Raw genomic sequence first — 18971 nt, forward strand, 5'->3', positions numbered from 1 at the left:
TGTCTCTTAGAGAATTCTCTTTGAAAATATCTCTCTTTCCATTAGGTTTGCAAAATTCTTCCTCAATGTGCAAATTGTAAAGCAGAAGGATGAGACACAAGGATCTAGCTGTTTGCTTCCCTCTATTTTCAAATACAGGAAAATCATTTGCATCATCAGAGGCTGCAAATACACACACACACATACACATGTATAAATGTATGTGTATATATACCCATTTTAGAGTTCCTGGTGTACTGCAAATCTGCTTAATCTCAAAAACAAATTTATCCTCAGAACTATGTAATCCCTCTCACTGCCTTCTGATGATATACCATTACTTCAATAATATTTCCAAAACTTTACAGCTGAGATGGAAAACAAACAAACCTGACTGAGAAGATCTGAAAGGTATTCTTGGCCTAACTTCACTTTGTGACGGCGTTTTGGGGTTTTCTTTGAATAGCAGACACTGTAACACCTGCTTTTGAGAGAATCAAGAAGCGGCTCCTGGGAGGCAGAGGAAAGGGGATTGATGGTGTACAAGCAGATTGATGGAACAAGCAGAAATGCCAAAGGCAAGGAACAAAAGAGGAGATTTGGAGGGCTGTGATGGAGATTCAAACAAAAAGAGATATGAAATAGCTCCAAGTCCCTGACACCCCATGCAGAGAGGCCAGGGATGCTCATGAGAATAAGAGGCTACGGTCATGCCTATGTACTCCTGCTGCAGAACCGCAGTCTGTTGATCCACCCAGCCACTAAGATATCAACCTCTTTTCATTTTTATCTTTTTTCCCCTTTTATTTCCCCCAGTGGAAACTGAGATAAACTGTGAGGATATATTGCTATGTTGCCAACAAACTCAGAATTCAGGGAAATCCTTCACTTCCAAAATGTGAAGAGCTTGACCCCAAAAATCCCACAATATTTTTCAAAACTAAAAGGAAGTTATTCATTTGGCAGAAATGACTGGCAAACATCCTTTTCATATATTTAAATTATCATGTGGTTGCTTTCAGACAAACTAGAATCTAATTTTAAAATAATAAATAAAAACAGACTGTTTATAAATATGTAATAGTCATTTCTAACTGTATTTTTATATTCATTAAAAAACTAGTGATATAATTGTGAGAATGCACCTGATAAAAGAGGTCTTGGTACCAAAAAATTCATTCATTCTCACACTGCTATTATTGGTACTAAATTATGCTTTCAGAGGTGAATTTCTAAAATAGTATTGAAAATGTCCTGTAATGAGCGGTGTCCTATTATATTCCAAAGCCAGAGTAAAGAGTGTGATAGTTAATTGAATTACATATGTCTGTTCCAACATTGAAGCTGTAATTCATCTTCATGCTCATGATCTTGTTGGAAAAAAGGACTTGCTAGTGCCAGCTGAACCTTTTCAATTTTCTATATGCTCTGTCTCAATAGAAAATTGATAATGACTAATAGATTGCATCTTTCTCACTGAATGAGTTGTCTACAGTGGTAACCACAATGGTCCTACAGTTTAGACACATAAATGTAGTGGGGAATTGGCAACTGTATTTAGACTTCAAGAAAATTTTTTATCTTTCTTCAAAGTAAAAAAAAAACCAAAACCTGGCACTGAATTTTGATACAGGGCAAACTTGAATTACATTTTATGTTTTCTTGACTGTGTTGTATGAAATTCTTAATAACTATCCTAAGTGCTTCTGGTAGTTGTTGTAGTACCTGGTATTTAAAACAGAACCTATATTAGTGACTGAAACTTGTGGAATGTGTTATTTAAATATGGCTGCATAATTTATTAAACAGCGTAATTTAACCATTCTCACTTGCTAACATCCTAACAGCACATATCAGGAACCTGAAGCATAAATGTTACTGTTATTTCAAATTCACATAAGCAACACAATTGGCAAAACAGCTCTTGGGTTTTTTCTTCATTGACCATTAAGAACAATTAATGTTCATGTAGTCTCTGCACTGGAAAAAAAAAGCAGGTTTGGAAGTTCAGCACATTTTTACTGATCAACCTTATATGGGCTATGCAAATAGAAAATAAAGCTAGCATGCAAATGCTTAAATCCATGAAATGTCAACTGATTACCTCCTTGGAGATGAGCATCTCATTTTCTGGAATAGCCACCATGGAAAGACTGGGCTGCCAAGCCAAAATGTCACAGGTTGGAGAGAGCATGAGGTTAAACACAGGAAAAAGAAATCCATTATCAGTTCAGTTTCTATATAAAATATCACTAAAATTTAAAATTAAAGCAAATACCCTCAGAAATACTAAGGATAGCAAGGCATTGAGATCTGTGCTCAGCAGACTCTCACTGCTCCTTGTCTGGATTAAAATCTATTTCAAGGTATGGCCTGTTTTCTGTTATATTATATTCCCATAATTAAAAGGGTGGGGAAGGGATAAATCCCTTTTGAATTTCAAAGAGGCATCTCAAGTTAAAATCACATCACAAGTGCCTACTTTATGATATGTTTAGTATGAGATAATGCACTTAGTTATTTAAAACTAGAACCATACCAACATCAATGAGAATTTAATTAGAATGCAGGTAAATCAGTGGAGTTTATAAAGGCAGTGTTAAGATCACAAGCTTGTGACATTTTCTTATAGAGTGACACAGAGATATCATGTTTAAAGAAAAGGTTGCTGAAAATTTTGAGGCGTGGGTTCTTGAGAATTCTCTAAAAGATTGGAAGAAGCCTGCTATTTTCAGTGTATCAAAGGTATTAATTTATTTTGACATTTAGATCAAATAGTAAATCAGCAAATTATCTGTTGCTTAAAAATATTGCTCTTCTAAGAAAATTGATTTTTACACTGTGCTTTTTGAAAAGCAAAACTGATCTGCTACACTGGCCGTGTACATAAAGAAATATACTAAAGTGGAATATACTCTAATTTTCTGCAATTACTTTATGGATGTGTTATATATTTCTCTCTTCCTTTGTAAATTTAGCCTGATTTCTTTCCAGAGAAGAAGGAATCTACTTTAGCGACAACAGAAGCTTTAAACCATTTAACTTCTTTATTTGTGATTATTATTCCCAAAAATGAAAAGGGAAGGGAACATCTTTAGGCAACAAGTTTATTTATTCAACAGATTTTTATAAAGGAATAAATTTAGGCAAAACAAGTGTAAGGAAGGGGTAAGGTGCCTAGATCCTCTCAGGGGCAACGTCCCTTCCTCTGACGCTCACGTGGCTTCCCAAGGCTTCCCCTGCTGCCGCACACAGGAGGTGTTTGATGGTCAGCGTGGAACAGAAGTTCTGCTTCCAAACCCAGCATCCCAGGATTACCAAGCCTAGGCAATCCTTGGTGATGCACAGGTACAAAGTTCTAGCAACACCTGTGGCACCTTGGCAAGTCTATTCCATTGAAAGGAACCCTAGAGTTGAGATTTTCATTGCCTCATCAGAATATGGCACATCTGTGTCCCAGACAAAGTAAGAAGGGTCAACCACAAAGAGAAGAAGGACAGTATTTTCCATATTCTGTTCACTTTCTGATGTACAGCTAAGTCCTCTGAGAACAATTCTCCACAGCTCACAAGAAAGAAAAGTTCCCTAGTCAGGCAGTGACCTGAGAAAGGAACACCTTTTTCTCAAATTGCACAGAGAGAAAATCAATGAAAAATGCACTTCTATTGTGTTATCTCATCCTGGCCTTTCTTGCTGGCACTCACTGCCTGCCCTCTTAACCTGAAATGCCCCTCTGAGTCATGATTCTGCCTCAGCTTTTTCTTGAATATGAGGTCTCAAGTCCATCCTTAGACCTGAGAAAAGTAATTACCTTTTTTTGTCCAAGAAATAGATTGCTTCCCTTATTTTGATAGCATCCTCTTTTCAAACCAAAGAGCCAAACTGTGTGACAGTCTCCACAGGGAGGAAAATTATTTCTATTTTCTGGAGAGATGCTCTTAATACTAACTGTTTTGGAGATATTTAATTAAAAGAAGGCAAGGAATTTACCAAATAGAAATGAAGAAAAATAGTTAGTCAACGATATAGAGTTCCCTGACCAAAACCCCTTGAAGTTATCAAAGAAGAGTCTATGCTTTCTACTAGTCAGGTGGGTCTAGTCTTAAGGAAGTAACATATGGCTCATTGATAAAGAACTTTAAGTAGTACTTTAGTGAATGTAGAACACATAAGCCAAGTACTGCACCTTTTTCTGCTGAAATAACACTTAGTCTTGCAGGTCCCTGAAAGGAAGGTGTTCAGATATTGCCTGAAGTCATACAATTCTGCCTCTGCCAGCTGCAAAGGAGACTAATGCCGTGGTCTGGGTGACATCAGCCCAAAGACCCAGAGGCTGATTACCTGTGTTATTTCTATCATGTGTACCTGTGTTATTTCTATCATGTGTCAGTGTAAACCAAAATGTGTCTGTCTTGCTGTAGAAAATGTTCCACACCTACCCTGAGTTTAACCAAAAGGCTACATAATCTTCTTCTTTCTTTCCTGATTTTTCCTTAAAAACATTTTTTTTTTTTTTGTGTTCTTGACTGCACACGACACAGTCAACTTCAAAGTACCAGCACATGAAGTAGGCAGAATGAGGCTGGATTGGCCCTTTATTACTAGACATTGTGTGACTATCACTCCTCAGAGTCATACAGGAATAGGCTTGTGCCCACCAGATCTGAGATGTGAATGCAAGTAGGACTTTGTACTTTTTATGGGTGTGTAGTATCAGTGAGACCTCATCAAACTCTGTCATTGGCATTCTTTCATCTTCAGGTCAAAGCAGCTGGCAAGAAGCCCTATCTCCTATGCAAATGTGAAAATATTGTGCCTGTTAATGAATGTTGTTTTTATAATTACTACTCTTTTTTTCCTGTGACAGTTACAAAATTCTGCATTACTCTTATAAGGTTAATCTACAGTTTTTAACTTTTCCAGATGTTACTCAGATTTCTCTTAATGTGGCATTTTTTCTTCATTATGTCTAAGAACAGTGAAAGAGCAAACTAGGCAAATCTGCATTTGTGGCTGCAAAATTGTACTCAGGAGAGCAGGGTATCTTTACAATATGTAAGTACTAGTAGCAAGTAATTTCCAAGAGAAATTATACACCTGCTCAAAATAACCTCTAACAGACTAAGACAAGACTTAGAAAGAGGTGGCTATATAATATCTTCATTAGACCTTTGCTCATTTAGTTCTGTAATCAGCAAGACATATTTGCCTTTAAAAGGTCAGTTGATCTTTATTGTGCTATGAATCACAGCTGCCTCTGAACTAATATAAAGCTTTCTGAATTGTTCTCAGTGTAAGACGTTTTTCATAAATCTAAGTCACTCTCTGGAGGGTCTGCAATCTTTGCTAATTGAGGTACCAGCTTAAAACTGGATCCAGTGAGAGATAACACACATAAGAAGTAAGAATATTTCAACTATAGTAACCAGAGAACATTCACATTTACACTACTCTGTCGAGTCTTTAAACCCCTTTGAAAATAAATTAGGTCATCTAGACGCTTATTAAACATAGATACATTCCTTCACAATAGGAAAAACAACTGATTTCTCAAATACTAAAAACAGTAATTTAAACATGCACAACAAGGAAATATTTTCATGAAAAGGTTTTATATCTCTCTGCTTTATCTTAGTGACAATGAACATGAAACAATCAGTACCAATAAATGGTAAACCACCCACAGAAGCACAGAAAGGAATACTTTCAACTAAGGGGAAAGAAAATAATATAATGTAAAGGGTCAATTTATGATTATAATGTCTCTAGTCTCTTTGAAGTGACACAGTATAAAATCCATTTCACAGATTCAGTCCTTAAGAACCAAATTCTTTTGCATCTTGTACCTCTGTGAAAAGGAAAAGTAAAGTAGAAATAGCAATCACAATACAGATTTGCAATGTGCCTTCAGACTTCTGCAGTAAACCATCCTGACAGACTTGCAAATCCTTATTATACACTATTGTAGCCGTGTGCTTTTATTTTGAAGATTTCAAAACTCCTTCCAGGTACTGAAAGTACCTGCAAAAAAGAAACAACTCTCACGAAGGCATAGCTTCCTGACAGGTTCTTACCAGACAAAGGCTCAGAGGTCACCAGAGTGCAGTGAGACTGAGAGATTTGAATCTAAATAGAATGAGTCATAAAACCATCAAAAGGTTTGGTTTGGAAAGGACCTTAAAAATCACCTAGTTCCAACCCCTTTGCCATGGACAGAAGCACCTTCTACTAGACCAGCTTGCTCAAATCCCCATCCAGCCTGGCCTTGAACACTTCCAGGGATGGCGCATCCACAGCTTCTCTGAGCAACTTAACACCAGAGAATACCAGAGGCTGGAAGAGTTACAGGACTTTGCAGTAAGGATTCCTTATCTATAAATGGAGTGGGAGGGAGATGCATGCAAGCCCAGCAGTGCACTAATTTTCCTTGGACTGCTTTTTCCCAGATTGAGTTTAACTTTGCATGCAGGGCCAGTTCACAATGGATTTGACTGAGGATTTTCTGCCAAAATTATTTTTCAATGAAAAATACTAGCAAAAAAAATAATAATAATAATTAAGCTTTCTGCACAATATTTTGATTCCTCTTGCAAATTCTTGCTAGCAATTTAGAAAACTAAAATGAAGTATTCAATTGCAAGAAAACCCATCTGCGACTATAATATTGTGTTTTCTGTCTTGGATGTTTCATTTTGGATCACTTCCATAAAATACTAAGATGCATTTCACTATCCACTTCGTGGCAATCATGTTAAGAGCCTCTATTTTCTGCTGTGGGCTAATGAAGCACGGCAGTTCCTTGCAGGGCTGATTTCACTGTTGGTGATTGTGGGAGCTAATGGCTAGCAAGGATTCCAGACCCATGATGAAGACCTGAGGCATGAGAACCACCACCCACACATCCATAGGGTAAGGCAGCAGAGACAAACCTCTTCTAATTACATGGATTAGAGCTATCTGCTTTGAGTTAGTTCATGTAACCCAAAGGATGCATATTGTTTTCTGGAATATTCACATGTTTTCAAAATTTAATCTGTATTGGAGAGAAAATGTCAGAATTTCCAACACCACAAGTGTTTGAAATTTCTCTCAGCATATTGACTGTGAACTACTTATGGACTCATCAAAATAGTCATTGCTTAGATGCTTCCTGCCCAAGGAAGGGGCTCATTTCTAATTGAATGAAACCATCCAAAGAACTTTAACTACTTTCCAGGTGACACTGTGAAAATAATTGGATTTAATTTTCAGAGCTGCCTTTCCCCCACATATTTTATTACCAGATTAGCTGCTAAACTGAAAAATCCCTGTTTTCTGAGCAAGCTTCTGATGCAAAAGATCTTTTACGTTAGCTACTTTAAGTTCAAACCAGAAATTTTGAATGAATCTTCAAGAGTGCACATCTGTAATTGTCATCTATTATATAAAAATCTGCATTAGGATCATATTCTTCCCATACTATAACTACTAAAATTATATCCAGTGTTTAACTGAGAAAAAGCTAGGTCACAACATCTCTGTAATCAGTAAATACTGACTTCTTGAATTCAAGATCTGAGTACATTCTTGGAATGTCACCCGAACTAGTTATATTTTATGCTTTTATCTAAAACAACTGAAATTGAAGTAAATTAATACTGTATTTCAGAGTACACATTATAGAAATACTTGCAATAAAAATGTCTGTATAGCTCTGGGTACTTTGGGATAGTTTCCAATAATTATGATTTTCTTTTTCTTCAGGCCTTGCTTTTTCATGCTCTTCAGTTAAAAGTGCACAAGTATAATTTTTGTTTCTCATACAGGTTTCATACACACCAAATCTGATTTGGTATTCTTCACTCAATTACATATTTCTACTAATGATAAGATAATTAATAAGAGCCTTTACCTCTGGGTTGCTTCTGTTCTCAGAAGTGAGTTGTTAGGCAGGGCCAGAATTTCTGTTATATTTGGGAATGTTTGGGAATGTGTAAAAAAAGTCTGTCTGAAATCCACTATGCACAAGACGAGATTCTATCACCCTAGAAAGCCACATATAAGGATGAACTCACTCAAATTTTTATTATGTAGAGACTTCTAATGAAGACAAAACATCTTAAAGCGCTATTTGGTGCTTAAGACTGGTTTAATCTGTCGTAGCAGAGACAGCCAGTATAAAGGAAAACACAGAAAGAAACAGAAGTGGCTGTTATTATGTTTCAAGAGGAAACTTGAACGCTCCTGGTTGTGTTCACTGGGAAGCACGTTTTGGTTTCTAAGCACACAAAGTGCTTGCTGGGCCTTGATCCCATTGTGTTGTGCACATGTTTTCTAGATAAACAGAAGCACACCAGAGAAATGCCAGGGTGCTACCATCAGCAGCTTCTCCTACTGGAAATAGGACAGAAAGGCTCTCAAACTTGTCAAACTGCCCAGACAAAAAGCAGTGACACAGTAATAATTGGAAGAGCTGTCTCCAGAGAAATGGGTACCTAGGTCATTCCAAGTGGTGCCACATTTAGGACATCTCCATGTTAAGGGCATGTTCCTGGGTCTCCTGTTGACCCTAAGAGACCTTCAAGTTCTGCTGCTAATTCAATGGCTTTTGAAAGAAAACAGTTAATTATGTTTAGAAAGTTGTGATCTTTCTAAAAAGTTTTTTGAGATAAACACCTCTCTTTAAAGATGAGCTGAGCAGGGGCTCTAGACACATTTTCTGAAGGCATTATCAAACTAAGTCAAAAGTGATAAAAATGTCATCTAAATATTATATCATTAAACTAAATCATTAAGTCCAAGAAATGCTATAAAAATAATATACAAAGAAGACACAGCAATATTAATCATTAATATTTTCCCCATGAGGAGGTCCAATTTGTAGCTCAGCACTAATGAACTGACTTGTTTAGCTCTGACATATTTTTCTACACCAAAGCAACTTTTCTGGGTCACAGATAGTAGGTTCATCATCCACAATACACCTACACAAGTGCAACACTTAAATACCAAAGTTCAAAAGAGAGAAAGAAACTGTCTTCTAGAAAATAAAAGCGTTTGGGATGATGTCTGGGAGAAAAGTGCTTTTCCATGGCAACCTTGAAAGGCTGCTGTATTCACAGAATGTCACTTCCCACTATGCTACTATTAATCAAATACAAACTCCAATGAGTAGGAGATTGGATGATGAAGTAAACATCACCTATTTCATTTAAAAAATCATAAAGACTCCCTTTAAATATTCTGCTTACCTATGAGCCTGGAGACCTGCAAGTGATTATGAAAAGTTGACACTTTCAGCATGACTGCATTTAGTGGTTTCAAGAAAATTCCATTTAGCCCATTTAGGAAAAAAATTAAATTGGCTTGAGCACAGAGTTGGATATTAAAGAGAACAGAGCTGGATATTAAAGCTACTGTTATAAGTAATGCCTGACCAGACAGAAATGGTAATTTTTTAACATTCCTCACACTGCTTACAAAAAGGCAGTTCCCTCCAATCTATTTTCAAAAGCTGTGCTGCTAAATATTTAACAAACAGGGCAATTTTCAGAGGGGTGTTCATAAATCGTGTATTCAGCGCTTGCTGACAGAAAGAAACATTTGAAAGGCACTGGGGACTTAGAGGCTGAGGGAGCTACACTCATTCATTTCTTGCCTCTTTGCTTGAGCAGGTCATTCTTTTCTCCTTCAAAAAATAGCTATTTTTCTAAAAGCTAGTGGTCTCTGCCCTAACAGGTATCTACATCTATTGTGCCTTCTGTAAAACACAGAATCTTAGAACAGCACCGATTGGAAGGGCCCAGCCTTTTGAGGGAAATAGAGCCTAGGTGAGATTACCTAGCACCCTGTCCAAACACATCTCGAAAAAACCTGTGGTGGGGATTCTAAACATCCCTACAGAAATTGTTCCAGTGATTGGTCCCTCTCACAAAAAAAATATTTTTGTATAACAAGAATAATTCTCCCCTACTGCTAGTTGAACCTATTGTACCTTGTCTTCTCCACGTGGCTCCATAAGAGAAAGCCTCTGTCCTCATCCTATTTTTAAGTACTGGAATCTTGTGAGGACGTCCTCCCTGAGCCTTCCCTTCTCCAGGAAGCAGACCTAACTCCTTCAGTCTTTCCTCACAGGGCAGGTTCTCCTTCTCAGTCCTTTGATCACATCTGTGGCCCTTCTTTGGACTTCTACCAGACTGTCTGCATCTTTTTTGAATTGTGGGGACCAGAACTGAACACAGTATCCCAGGTGCAGGGCTGTGCTCTTTCACCCTCCGCATTTCTCTTTTAAAGATTGGAGGGATTCCCATCAGAACCATGCTTTGGAGTAAACCACAGAGTTCCACATTTCTTCTGCCTCCCCATCACTAAAACACTTGTATGTCATTCCTTTTTCCTGAGTTGTTTTGTTGCAATCAAAAGGAAAAGGAGCTTTCTTAATAATAAAGCTTTTAAATCACTTAATTATTCAAGTTTTTGGAGTTTAAATAAGAGCAGCAGCACCTGGTGGCTGGGCAATAGAGTGAGGAAGGAGAGGACAAGAGAGATAACAAGGCAAGTAATAACAGAATCAGCTCAATGAAGTGGAAAACATTTTTATTTCAGAAGTAGCCTGTGCACAGATGTGAGGAAAGAGACACAATACCTTAGTTCTCACTGCCCCCTTCTATCAAATCTTAAAAGCACATTGTGAAATTATTTGGGACACAGGTTATGTATTTCATCACTTCAAAGAGTTATAATCCACAAAAACTGCCCAGTCTATCTTTCAGCTTGATCTCTGTAATTTCATCACCTATGGAGATTCAGGTACTTCAAAAAAACCAATCTGGCACCAAGTCAAGCCTGCCTAAACAACACCACAGTGCCCTTTCAATAAGCATTTCAGATCAATACAGCTGACATTATCTTATAGCCTGAGCCAACAAATGACATGATCCTGGCTTTAGGTCCTCACCATATCCAGTCTCCCTAATATAAGACATAGATAATAATTTTTGTTGTTTCCATTTCCCATTTCTGAGGGAACACTTGTTTAAGGTAACTTTTTAACAATAGTGCAGATGGAGAATAACTTAATTCACTGTGACCTCCTGTCCCTTTTCAATACTGCATATTTAAAATATTTTAAATGGTTACAAGAATTTATACCAGCAGGTTTTGCCCTCTAGTGCAAGGTGAAGCAAAACACAACATATAATTAGAAACTTATCATTTGTAGATTGGCCCTGTGGACACTGACCACGTGTTTACTGGGTGGCTGAGAGACAGCGAGTGAGTCACTGCATGTTATTCCTTATCTTAAAGAATGAGAAGTGGAAAGGTGAAAATTCAGGGAACTAACAGAGAAAATAGTCCAGGTTTAGTAGAGAATAAAAGGAAATTCCCATGCTGTTGGGATGTTGTTTACAGAATGGGTGTAACTGTTCAAAATTTCAACACTTTATCCTGTGTCTGCTGTGCTGTATTTTCTGCTACTGCAAGTACTTATAAATTTAATAATTTCCTTTTAAAAACATTATTACTTTAGACTTTAGTTGAGTGGTGCAGGAAATAATAGGCAAATATTGTTAGGGATTTTATCAGAATATAATGACTCAAATGTGAAATATTGATTATGAGAAAAAAATCAAAATTAATCATCCTTTGTTTATCAATGAATGTTAATATTACAGACCAAAACAGAAACATTAAAAATTTCTAACTGATGAATATTTGCTTTTGGGGTGAAAACAACTCTGTTTGTATTAAAATAGCACAGTATTGACATCTGATTATTCTGTTTGCCAAAGAAAGCTGACATGATATACCATAAAATTACACTATCTTAGCTCCCTTCAGACGTCTTTTCCCTGACTTTTTCCCTTTTCTATTCAAATTTCTGAGTTTTTAGCATTGTTTTCATTATCAACAATAAATACCCATTTTCAATATAAAGAAATGGTTTTATTGTTCATGTAAACTATTTGTTTGTTCATGTGAATGCCTACAATGAACCAGGAACTTGTCCAAAATATTTGGTTGTAAAATCTTATCTGCCTAAGTAAATATGTGAGCCCAGTTCAGTAAAAAATTTAAACAGAACATTTATTCTGTTTAAACCAGTCTCTCAGATGGGAAAAGGTGCTTTTGCTCAGGTTGTCTCAAAGACAGAATGGTAGGTTGATTTTAGTTTTAGTTTTAGTTCTGGCTCATCCTCATAAGTGGGTAAAATGGTAACATCTGTAAATCCCATAGGATGGAAGGGCCAATATCAAACACTATGGACATTGCCTATTAACCCAAACTTCTAGTATGGAGAGAGAAAGGCGTTTCCAGGCATTTCTTTAGAGTCTGACAGCTGATCAACATGTATCCTCTGCAGAGATTACACATTTTTCCAAAGCTGTCTTGACTCCCTGTCAAGCATGCCACAAACTAGTGACACATATTTCACCATGGTACTTCCCCTGAAGAGGAAACCAGGGCACAGCCTAAAGAAACAGCACCCAGTGCCGACATTTTAACCTCTTGTGTCCCAAATAAAGTATGCTGTACGGCTCAGAGTGGGACAGTCTCTCCTGGAAACCCAGGTTTGATCATTTGCAGCCAGATTCTGTGTTAGAAAAAGAGGAAATAGAAGAGATATGCATCTGAGAGGTTTCAAACAGCATCTTTTAAGAACTTCCACAACTGATGCTTTTCCAGGGCAGGGGCTCTCTTGAGGTACTGTAAATACCTTGTGTCAGCTGCTCATCAAAAAGACTTCAATTTAGGCATAGGACACAATTTTCACCTTACGTAGCTCATTAATTCCAGCCCTGTTACCCACACACCTTGGATTACAGAGATTTTTGTCCAGCTTCTCCAATAAGATAGAAAATAAGATAAATATAAGATAAATAAGATAAATATTTTTATCTTCAAATAAGATAAAAATGTCAGCAATAACATAATTCATTTAACACTGGCAAAAAACCTGCTTGTTTGAAAGATAGAGCCACTGGAAAAGTCTGTATTTCTCTCAGATTAGTCTCTCTTCGCTCAATCACCAAGGAAAAAATAAATACCCTATTACTTCAGTGAGGGTAAATGTTAAAACTAATCTGAGGGATGAAATAGATTACTACTGCTTTAGACAAGAAAAAGTTTGAATGAAAAGTGGTGGGAGCCTGTCCTAGGTGGCCTAGAGAAAGCCAGACCCAACATGAGCTGTGTCAAGGAAAGGAAAAGCTGTAATATCTCCAGGGAAGTTGGACACACAGGCTCATCTGAGATACATCTCCCATAGCTCTTGCCAGCACTGAATCCTAATGACTCAGCTGAATTCTGCCTAGAATTAAAAGGATAACAGCCTACACAGATCTTGAATCACACTATACTTGATGCTCACCTTATTGTACAAAAAGTTGTGTCAGTAATGGCCATAAGGATTCTCATGAACATGACACACAATGGAAGAGAAGTGGCTGAAAGTCCAGGGTTTGGACAGTCTGTGAGGGAGATGGACGGAGGACACAAAGGGGACTTAGTTGGAGGGATCAGTTTAGTTGGATACAGAGGGTGTAGGAGACAATCTTCTATGAAAAAAAAAAAAAGAAAAGTAAACAGAAACAAATTAATGGGTGCAAAAAAAGAAGTTTGGGCAGAAAGCAAAGTGCTTGTCTTGCACTGTTTTATGTCTCATATATCTTGATGGTTAACCAGGAAAGGTACTGAACTTTCATGCCAATACAATTGATCTACACTAAATATTTTCATTGGCATGAAAGTGCACATACAAAAACCTGTAGTAGATGTCCCATTAAACCAGTTATACTTTGACTGGGGTCCAGTGCATCTCCCTCCTGCAGCTCAACTGGTGCTCAAGCAACAGAAAAGAAAAGAAAATCCCTAAAGGATCCTGTCCTAAGAAAAAACGATCATGTTTGGGGGATTTAACAGAACAGGAACAAAACCAATGTAAAAACGGTGTCTGAAAGGTACAAAAGGCAGCTGTATTTGTATATGAGCAGGAGCACTCCAGGGTTTTTAGCAAGACTCCAACAAGACTTTTGAGTCATTTAAGTGTTAAACCAGTGAAGGCGCACACACAATATTTTTTGCTGCTCTAAGATGTCAGCAGTTAATAGTGTTTCTGGTTAAGGAAACCCAGTATGTATGCTCTTTTTCCACCTAAGGATAAAACACTTTTTAAAAAGAGATTTTCAAAAGAATTGGGATAGAGTCAAGGAGGCATACCCAGGTCTTGGCACACATCTTGCACTTAGATTTTATCAAGGCTGTTGACATAATACATCCTGGATTCTCACTTAGTTGGCTGGCTGTCTAGACCAGCAACTCCACTGTGCTGTGCCTTTGAGCCAAAGAACCAGAAAATTTGTGACAAGAGCTGTGATTAGTTCCAGCAGAAGCTAATGCATCACCCACCAAAAGAGTGAGCATGAGCAAACAGAGGATCAGAGCCCGGCAGCAGCCCAGCCACTTCATGCCAGCCTTGCTTCCTGCCGTGCCTCTTCAAAGGCACCAGTCCTGCTGCTGTTAATGCTAAACCTTTGCAAACTGGTCACACAAGTTCACATCAAATGTAGCTAATATCTCTTTAGTTCATCCTTATCGTTCTTTTTCCATTGCCCAAAGTAATTTATTTTTTAAATGACAAAGAGGTCTGTAAACATTTTTGTTAATAAATGTTTGCAAGCACATGAATTGTCTAACATTCCTTATGAGTCACTTTATATAATTATGTAGCGAAATGCTTAACTTTCCTCAAAAAAAAAAATTGTTTCCCCAATTTCAAATTAAAATCTTCATAAAGCTGTCATATCAGCACTGTTACAGATTTATCCAGTTCCAGCCTATTTCATAGTTCTCTTTTGAACAAAGTGGGATATACTTAGAAAATTCCTGGAATGCTACTGAAATGTACTAAGAGGAAAAAAATTCTTTTTCATGATGGGAAAAATACAATCTCCAGTATCTAAAGGCATCTAAAAATGTGTGAAGCTTAATATTGTTGGACTGGAACCTCTAAAATATTACACTCTGTAAAAAGTGTTTGAGGGATGAATATCCACTAGGTAACAGTAACATCACTTGTATAGGCCCTCAGGGGGAAAAAAAATAAAAGGTGGCAGCAAATGCTAACATGAAAAAAAAAAAAAAAGCCAAAATAAATTGGGGTTTTTCCTTGGTTTATAAATTTTATTGACACATGAGTCTAAATCTATATACACTGTGCCCAGAACACAGATGATGAAAGATATCTGTGAGCTGAACTACATCCTTTCCAGATGATCTTTGCTAATTTAGATATTTTTTTCTCTGTTAATTACTTTGGATTATTTGCATGAGATCATCTACTTGTTAAAGGAAAAACTATTCCTTTCTAAAGGAAACTGACTTTTCCACATAGCAATATTTCTCAATGAAATGAATAACAAACAAGCTACTCTCTGGTGTGCAGAACACACAGCGTGTTCAACAGAGGGATGTGAAGCTGAAGGTCAGCAGTTACAGCTGGCTGCATCATTTTGTCTCAAACTGAATGTCACCCACATAGTCACCAGTGCTCAGTGTCACACTGAGAGGTTCAGCAGGGCAGCGGGGTACTGCAGAGGTCTAAGGAAAATCAAAAAAGATAAATTAATAAATCTGATGCCATCTGGAATCGCATTTACTCTCTACCCTCCTCAAAGATGCAGTCTGAAAGGCTCTGTCCCTTTCAAGGTGGGCTGCGTGAAGGAGAGGCAGCAAAGCTACCTAGAGAGGTTGTTGTTGGCAACGGTATTTGAAAGAAAGGAAAAGAAAACTCAGAGAGAGGGAGAGAACAGAAATGTAAGATCTGAACCTCCCAGCATGACTGGGAAAATCTTCAAAGAAAAACAGGGAAAATCTGTAACAGTATGAGCACTTTGGCCCACAGCCACAATCAATGCCTCCTAAATTCTTATCTGAGGACAGATTAGCACCAGCTCTTTCACAGATAACAGAATGCCTAACTTCCAGTCTCCTAGTTTTAATTCCCAGCTCTTATATCCCATGAAAGCAGTAAATTTACCCAATTTGGGGAGAATATTGGTGGGAAGAACTCCCCCTCTTTGGAAGTCAGCCACCGTGCAGCCAAAAATGCTTTTACTGAGAGCAGGTGAAGGGGGAAAATCAGTCATTAGTCTTTACAGGCTAAAAAAACTCACAGCTAGAGAAAACCAGAGCAATTTTCAAGCTGTTGTCTTGGCACCAAGCCCAGTTCCCCAGTCAGTGCTGCAGTCCTCCTAGCGGCACTAAAACCCCTCAGGAAATTTTCACAGGTGCTGAAAGATTGTGAACATCCTCACTTGGGCATCCAAGTCCCCTCCACCCACAAGGGATATAATATCAGTACCATGAACCTGCTCTGGAAGGCAGGAGCTGAAATTAAGAGCATATGCTGTATTGTTCAGCACTTCAGTGTTTTCCCTAGGTCCACATATTATTATACTATTAATTGTTCTATGAAACCACAATGAGAATCATATAGCCATTTCTCACACAAACAAAACCAGTTTCTGTTAAGTGAACCCATCTGAATACAAGTCATTACTTCTTTTATCAGAACAAAAATGTCTTTATGAAGATGTTCTAAAATAACACGTATTTTACAGCAACTTCTAATATTACTTCGCTTAGGACAAAGGTACCAATTTGTCAGTACTATAAAGTGTACAACATAATTTGTTTACATGAAGGAAGCAAAACTGAACCTATTAATTGTGAGATCAACTTTTCCATCTATTAAAGATAATGCAGTATTTTTTTGTTCATTTTAATGTATAGCTTTCATATAAATAACTTTGCCTTCTATTGTAACAACAATATTAGACTTATTATGCTGTCAGTATTTCAGTAATATGTGCCACAAGTAATTTATAAAGTGTAAGTTGATTGGTTTCCACAGTTAGCTTCAAATGTCATAATGCTTCAAGCCCTGGCAATAACCCCAGGTTTCTATTTGTCTGAAAAGAGGAAGTTTGGTGAATTACATAATCCAATCATCAGTAAAGCCATAGCCAGCATAATCAGTGTCCAGCCCTGATGAAAGGGAGGTCTGAACTGCCCCTGCTTTTAAAGGAAGGCTCTGCTGAGGTGGCCATGGATAAAAGCTCTATAGTAAAATGTCCAGATAACTCTCCTGCTCTTTCATTCCAGGAAACTGGCAGCACAGCACCTTGGAATCTGAAGGCTTTCAGTAAGTTAAAGCATGAACAACTCACTATCAACTCACCTGTAGTCACTGAACTCAAATATTCACTGTCAACCTGAAAAGTTCAAGGTCAAACTATAAATCACTATTTCTATTAATTTTTTCTTCTAGTTTATATAATCTCTACATTCTATGGAAACCTTCTGATACCATCAATATGTGGTGCTGGAACCCACTCCTACCACAATTATTTTCCTCTGTACTGCTGCAGTACACTTGAGGAGTTCTTGGATTTTTCTACATCAAATCAGAGCTATGGAGAGAAATGGAAAGAGCTAAAATTAAACTCTTAATTATATTGTGTTTTAAAAGGAAGAAGAGAGGGCTGCCTTTGCAAAAATGTCTAATGTGAGAAGAGAAGCACAGGAGTAAGAGAAATTCAATTAGCAAGGTATTTTATTCACATTGTGTCTGACAAGAGGACTATTGGCTTCATTTTACTTCTCCCCAGATGGAAGATTTGGAACATACTGGATAGGTTAATAACAAACTCTTACTGGGACATTATGTATCATATTTAATTTTTTTTCCCAGTAATGCACACAAACACAAATACATCAGGAAAGACTGCCACAGCCATTTATCTGGACTTCTCTGAAATAAGGCCTCATACAGGTCAGCACAGTCCAAGATGTGTTTTTGCAAAGTGATCCTGTGGCTTCGTGCAGAGAGCTGTGGGAGGAGACAGCATCTTTGCTGCCCCACCATCACAGGTGGTACAGCTGTACCCTCACTCAGTCTGTGGAGGGACATGGATGTGGACCTGGGGGAGCTATGGACCTGGGGGAGCTGTGCACTGGAAGAGAAACAGAAACACACTGGGGCTCCTCTGCAGTCTGCCTTGGAGAGGAAGCTGTGAGCCTTGCCCAGCCCTTGCTGTCATTTCTCTTCAGAGAAGATTCAGGTCTGGGCCACAGATGGAGGAAGCAGTTTCTAGTAAATATGGTCTAGACACCTGTTTGACAGGGAAGCACAGGATTTCAACCCCATTTTTTACAATGTTCCTTACAGACATCATGCAAAGGTCCTCTCCTCAACGTACAGGTTTTTACATCACCAAAAAAAAAAAAAAAAAAGGCTCTGTAGAAAGCCCAGCTGTCTATCTCAGGTTGAAGACCTTCCTTTAGGAGCCAGGTGCCCCTTGGGGAATCATCTCACTTTGCAAAAAAAAAAAAAAAAAAAAAAGAGACCGGGACAAAACAAGGATCTATGTTTATTCCTTCATCTTTAGGGAAATTAGCTGAGGCTACAAATCCTTCAGAGTGAGACCAACTCACCTGCTCAATGTTTTGATCACTGATTTCTTCAAGGTACTTTTTAAAAGGATTGGGTTGATAGGGCTCCTCCTTTTGCTGTGCACTCTTTCCTTTCACCAGCACGGGACGAATGACACCAGGTTTTGTCTTGACCCATAGCACACCCAGGAGAAAAGAGATGGAAGAATCACATAAAATACCTTACCATTTACAGAATATTTGTTAGACAAGTCAATTCTGGTGGGGCTGTACTGACTATATTTTAAAAAAATTTCTTAATGAAATTAATGAAATGGTGTTTCACCACCAAAATTATTCAGGTGTCATGCTGCCTGGACTACTTCTAATACAAATAGTGGGCAAAAGTGCCAAGAGCTGCTTTTAGACACAGAACTTCATCGCTGGCATGTGTTTATTACTGACAAAAAATAGCTACAGAGCTGTCAGACCATGGTTTCTGGGTTTTGCTGGCTGTTTTTTTTTCTGGATGTTCAGCTGCAGCTTGATAAGTTCAAGTCACACTTTATGCACAGTCA

At 37.8% G+C, this 18971-nt stretch overlaps 1 protein-coding gene across 15 annotated transcripts in view; it reads right to left on the reverse strand.

Moving 5' to 3' along the window:
- LOC121339097 (muscular LMNA interacting protein) overlaps positions 1-18971 on the reverse strand; it is a 103444-nt gene that overhangs the window by 7861 nt on the left and 76612 nt on the right. For 4 of the 15 annotated variants that reach the window (XM_041410624.1, XM_041410623.1, XM_041410620.1 and 1 more), the window contains exons 10-11: positions 18457-18582; positions 13548-15558 (exon numbers count right to left, since the gene is read on the reverse strand). In XM_041410624.1, coding sequence (XP_041266558.1) covers positions 15466-15558; positions 18457-18582 — 219 coding nt within the window. In that variant the 3' untranslated portion in view covers positions 13548-15465. Of the gene's footprint in view, positions 1-2080; positions 2138-13362; positions 13518-13547; positions 15559-15592; positions 18135-18456; positions 18583-18971 lie in introns of those variants that run through there. The other 11 variants (XM_041410617.1, XM_041410611.1, XM_041410610.1 and 8 more) reach the window with 9 other exon arrangements.

Source organism: Onychostruthus taczanowskii, unplaced genomic scaffold (genome assembly GCF_017590055.1).
Source record: "Onychostruthus taczanowskii isolate IOZ18803 unplaced genomic scaffold, ASM1759005v1 scaffold33, whole genome shotgun sequence".
Classification (NCBI taxonomy): Eukaryota; Metazoa; Chordata; class Aves; order Passeriformes; family Passeridae; genus Onychostruthus; species Onychostruthus taczanowskii.